This window comes from Sinocyclocheilus rhinocerous, unplaced genomic scaffold (genome assembly GCF_001515625.1).
Source record: "Sinocyclocheilus rhinocerous isolate Xijiao unplaced genomic scaffold, SAMN03320098_v1.1 scaffold3454, whole genome shotgun sequence".
NCBI classification, from domain to species: Eukaryota; Metazoa; Chordata; class Actinopteri; order Cypriniformes; family Cyprinidae; genus Sinocyclocheilus; species Sinocyclocheilus rhinocerous.
The window spans coordinates 49803-54861 of record NW_015632749.1 but is presented as its reverse complement, the minus strand read 5'-3'; the positions used below and the strand labels follow the sequence as shown (position 1 = coordinate 54861).

Below are 5059 nucleotides of genomic sequence, written 5' to 3'. Positions count from 1 at the left end.
TGCGAAACTATTTTATTGATAAATTCGCGGGGCAGCCACAGCTCTGACAACAAGTTTCTGTTCGTGTCTCCGCGTTTGTGCGTGTCTATTGGCTACTGTGTGTGCATCTGTGAGAGAGAACGGGAGAAAGAAAGCGTGATTTCCGAACATAAAAAAGGTTGAAGACATGGAAATAGTTTGTCATTTTTACCCTATTGTTTGTTATATTTATTTGCGCAATGTCTTCTGGGGTTTTTGTTTCTTTTACTGTTGTAGATATCCCATAGCATAACAAAAATATTATATATCTCTTCATTGTGTTTGGGCCCCCCCTGGACGAGCAAGCATAGGCATGTGCCTAGAATGCCTATGTGTAAATCCGGCCCTGTATGCTGGTGTTTACGAACACCCATCAAAAATCTAGCAGCAGCATTCTGCACTAATTGTAAGCGGGTTAACAGTGATTGACTCATACCCGCATACAAGGAACAAGGACTAGGAGTTCCCAAACCAAATTATCTCAGTCTTACTTTAATTTAAATTTAAAAAAATTTGCTGACATCCATAATTTAACTTCTAAATACAATTTAGAAGACATGTAATTGACCTTTTTATCCTGTTTCCGTAAAGGTAGATACACCTGAATATCGTCAGCAAAACAATGAAAAGAGACTCCATGCCTTTGAAAAATAGAACCCAAGGGCAGCGTTTACAATAAGAACAAGATTGGACCAAGAATCGAACCTTGGAGAACACCACAACTCAGTGGAGCAGATCTGGAATAAAATTGACCGATATTAACACAAAATGTCCTATTAGAAAGAAATGATCTGAACCACTCAAGAGCCATGCCTCGAATACCCACAGTCTTTTCTAGGCACGTAATAAGGATATCGTGATCAATTGTATCGAATGCTGCACTTAGATCTAGTAAAACTAGAAGACTAGAGTCACCAGAGTCAATCAAAATAAAATATAATTTAATACTTTGAGCAGGGCTGTCTCTGTGCTGTGGTTTATTTTAAATCCAGATTGAAACATTTCAAAGATGTAATTTTGAGCTAGAAAAGCCTGTACTTGATTTAAAACTGACTTTTCTAAAACTTTAGATACAAATTGTAATTTTGAAATAGGACGATAATTTGATAAAACACTCTGATCCAAGTTGGATCTTTTCAAGAGGGGCTCTACAATAGCATGTTTAAAACTTGCAGGAACTACTCCTGATGTAAGACTTTTATTAACTAATGTCAATAGGCTTGGGGCGATAATCTCAGAGGTCTGTTTAATCATTTTTAATGGGATGATATCATGGCAGCAATTTGTAGGTTTCAACTGACCAATTATCTCTGATAAAGACTAAATATCACAGTGTTATCGTGTAGACAGCGAAACCGGAGATTTTGGCTTGTGACGTAGGAGCATGCGCTGTTATCTCCGCCTACTGGAAACTTTTTCAGGCTTCTGATTGGCCAGCATGGCTTCACGGTTGAGATTATTTCGCCACCTGTTGGCTTGGCATGCTCTTGACAGTGCTTCATAGTATGCTTTTGCTTTTTCATGTGGACGGAGATTTTTTTTTAAATGGAAGAAGGAAAAACTCTGTTTATAAAAATACTCGTGTACGTGTGGACATGGCCTGAATCTCCCATCTTTTAAGCCCAAACGACAATCACAGGTAACACTCCACACCTGTACCTGACTCTCGCTCTGGAAAAGACGAAACCACAAAACAACGCTACCTAGTGGACAAATGCAAAAAGAACACTCTGGCCGTAACATCAAGGTTGAGATTTGGTCTTACCACTCTTAACCCTTAACAGGGCTATAGAGTTTAAGTTAGAAGAACATGTGGAATTGAATATCTCAAAAGCTGCATTTACATCACAAGAGCCATCAAGAACACCAGAAATGTCAGATTCAGAAAATAGGGTCTTAAACCTCTCGATGGTAGCCGTGGTAAAAAAAAAAGAGCGAACATGACAAACTGGACAACAAATAATCTGGGTGACACGTGAGGTAAAATTACTACTGACGATAAACATATGATCTGAAAAGGCTGAGTTTTGAATTTGAATATCCCCAACTGTATTTGACCATTGAAGCACAATAACTCCTGAAAGAGATCTGAATAGACCAATTTGGAGTAGACATCAGTTACGTCACTTGAGTCACAACGATTAAAACTGCTACGATTACTCAACTTTTAAAGCATAAATTTGATTTAAAAAATAGGTCTACATAATATTCACACATGCAGTTCATAGGGATGTATTGTATTAGCCCTACAGTTACAGCATGAAATAATAAACCTATTAATATTAACATTTTACGTAACATTTATTTATTTCACAATTATGATTTTTTTTTTCTTGCAAATGCAAGTTTATAACTCCTAGATAGGACTTTATAACTCAATTTAACTCCGCAATAGCGAGTTTGTCAATTCTGAGGAAAAAAGCCAGAAGTCAGGGATATAAACTCATGATTCTGAGCCGAGGGGAAGAGAGAGAATGACGAGCTGTTTTTCCTTATCAGAATTGTGAGCTATAATATCGGAATTGTGAGAACAAAGTCAGAATTTTGAAATATAAACTCAAATTTACCTTTTTTATTCTTTTATACCATGGCTTCCATTGACTGCTATTTGAAAACTGTCATTTTCTGCCACCAGACTCCACCCACAAAAAACGTCCCATGCTGTATTTTCTCATGCATGCATGTTTGTTATTCACTCTTAAATTGGCAGTAAGTTTAAGCAGACTGCGCTGCGCAGATATGTAAAGTTTGGTACAGCTAGTGTGTATGCAGGGAGTGGAAGCAGAGCTCTGTACACACACTGTCCTGCTGTCACATGACGATGCAACCCAGGAAATACGGCTCTTATTAAAAAACATTCTTAAAGTACCGTTACTAGTAAAATGCAGAATCGTACCGTATTTAAAAGCAGGGTATCGCAATACCTTTTTAGTACCGGTATATCATGCAACACATACTATGCTGTAGTACCTTTTAGACACTTTTTAACAACTTCCTTTTTCAAGATGAGTTTTAAGCTTTCAGATATCGTAAGGGTATATAACCCTTACGATATCTGCCTCTCTAACTGGACTGAAGTTGTGAACAAATTTTGTGTGCTGAAGGTCTGTTTGATTGCTGGCTGCTTGTACACATGACAGTATTCTGCAGTAGTTTGGTGTTCTGTGTGTTGAAGGTGGCGACGCTGGCTGAAGGGAAGGAGTGGACGATCGAGAGCTCGTCTGCCAGGAACTGGACTCCTCCACAGGCCAAGAGTGGCCTGAGCGCCGCCCACCGGTACCAGCCGTCCCTTCACTGCATCTGAAAGAGCATACGATGAATGATGATGCTGTTGCTGACACGTGTGATGCTGTCGTTGTAGGTCCAGTGCCGCTGCGGGACAGAATCAGACTCACTCCTCTGATAAGGCGTTTGAGGACTGGCTGTCTGATGATGTCAACTCCTATCAGAAGTGAGTTTGTGTGTTTCACTCATCCATCATTACATTCAGATGTTTGAAGACAGAAGGCTTAAAAGAAGTTGTGAACAAATTTTGTTTAGTAAAGGTATATCATGCAACACATACTATGCTGTAGTACCTTTCAGACACTTTTTAACAACTTCCTTTTTCAAGATGAGTTTTAAGCTTTCAGATATCGTAAGGGTATATAACCCTTACGATATCTGCCTCTCTAACTGGACTGAAGTTGTGAACAAATTTTGTGTGCTGAAGGTCTGTTTGATTGCTGGCTGCTTGTACACATGACAGTATTCTGCAGTAGTTTGGTGTTCTGTGTGTTGAAGGTGGCGACGCTGGCTGAAGGGAAGGAGTGGACGATCGAGAGCTCGTCTGCCAGGAACTGGACTCCTCCACAGGCCAAGAGTGGCCTGAGCGCCGCCCACCGGTACCAGCCGTCCCTTCACTGCATCTGAAAGAGCATATGATGAATGATGATGCTGTTGCTGACACGTGTGATGCTGTCGTTGTAGGTCCAGTGCCGCTGCGGGACAGAATCAGACTCACTCCTCTGATAAGGCGTTTGAGGACTGGCTGTCTGATGATGTCAACTCCTATCAGAAGTGAGTTTGTGTGTTTCACTCATCCATCATTACATTCAGATGTTTGAAGACAGAAGGCCTCCACTGACCAAGCAGAGTGTAGAGACAAAGAGACGTACTAAACGCTGAGACGACTTCAATCATTGACATATTGATTAGCAAAAAAATAAAAATAAATAAAAAACATAAAAATAAAAATTTTTTTGTTAAAAATTCAGCATCCATCATTACATTCAGATGTTTGAAGACAGAAGGCCTCCACTGACCAAGCAGAGTGTAGAGACAAAGAGACGTACTAAACGCTGAGACGACTTCAATCATTGACATATTGATTAGCAAAAAAATAAAAATAAATAAAAAACATAAAAATAAATTTTTTTTTGTTAAAAATTCAGCGGAGTGTTTTTACCCATTTTTTGGCCTAATTAATTTTTTCTGTGTTATTTTTATATAATAAATAAATGTTTTGTAGTTTTCGGGAAGTTGTGGAAGTGCACTGCAACACTTATTTTTACCAAATGTTTTTATGTTTAAGTTTGTGTGTGTGTATATACACTATATTGCCAAACATATTGGGACACCCCTTCTAATGAACAGGTTTGACTACTCTAGTAATTTTCATGAGTACAAATCTTAATGTTGAAACATATAATACTATTTTAGGGAATTGTGTGCTTCTAATTTTATAGCAACAGTTTGGACAGGACCCTTTTCTATTCTAACACGGCAATGCTTCTGTGTATAAGGCAAGGTTAAAAAAGAACTGATTGATTGAGTCAGTGTGGAAGAACTTGACTGGTCTGAACTAGGGCTGGACGGTATGGCCAAAATTGATATCACGATATATTTCTTAATTTCGGTCGATACGATATAATTCCGATATCGATATGAACACTATCTGAAATAGAAATCTTTGTAACATTATAAATGCCTTTATCATCACTTTTGATCAATTTTAAGCATCCTTGCTAAATAAAAGTATAATTTCTATAATTTCTTTCCC

The 5059-nt window shown here is 38.4% G+C and overlaps 2 protein-coding genes across 2 annotated transcripts in view; both read left to right on the top strand.

Annotated features, from left to right (window-relative positions):
• Positions 1–5059, top strand: part of arfgap1 (ADP-ribosylation factor GTPase activating protein 1) — a 24870-nt gene that overhangs the window by 7561 nt on the left and 12250 nt on the right. The window contains exons 4-8 of the mRNA XM_016556160.1: positions 3194–3294; positions 3380–3469; positions 3777–3902; positions 3988–4077; positions 4275–4332. Of these exons, the coding sequence (XP_016411646.1) occupies positions 3194–3294; positions 3380–3469; positions 3777–3902; positions 3988–4077; positions 4275–4332 (465 nt within the window). The remainder of the gene's footprint in view (positions 1–3193; positions 3295–3379; positions 3470–3776; positions 3903–3987; positions 4078–4274; positions 4333–5059) is intronic.
• LOC107743051 (ADP-ribosylation factor GTPase-activating protein 1-like) lies at positions 3742–4216 on the top strand. The gene is made up of 2 exons (XM_016556158.1): positions 3742–3902; positions 3988–4216. The coding sequence occupies exons 1-2, from the start codon at positions 3760–3762 to the stop codon at positions 4079–4081; spliced, it is 237 nt and encodes a 78-aa protein (XP_016411644.1). The 5' UTR covers positions 3742–3759; the 3' UTR covers positions 4082–4216.

Coding starts and splice junctions, on each gene's coding strand:
- LOC107743051 (XM_016556158.1), top strand. CDS start 3,760: ATGACAGTATTCTGCAGTAGTTTGGTGTTCTGTGTGTTGAAGGTGGCG. Junction 3,903..3,987: donor GGCCTGAGCGCCGCCCACCG/GTACCAGCCGTC, acceptor CTGTCGTTGTAG/GTCCAGTGCCGCTGCGGGAC.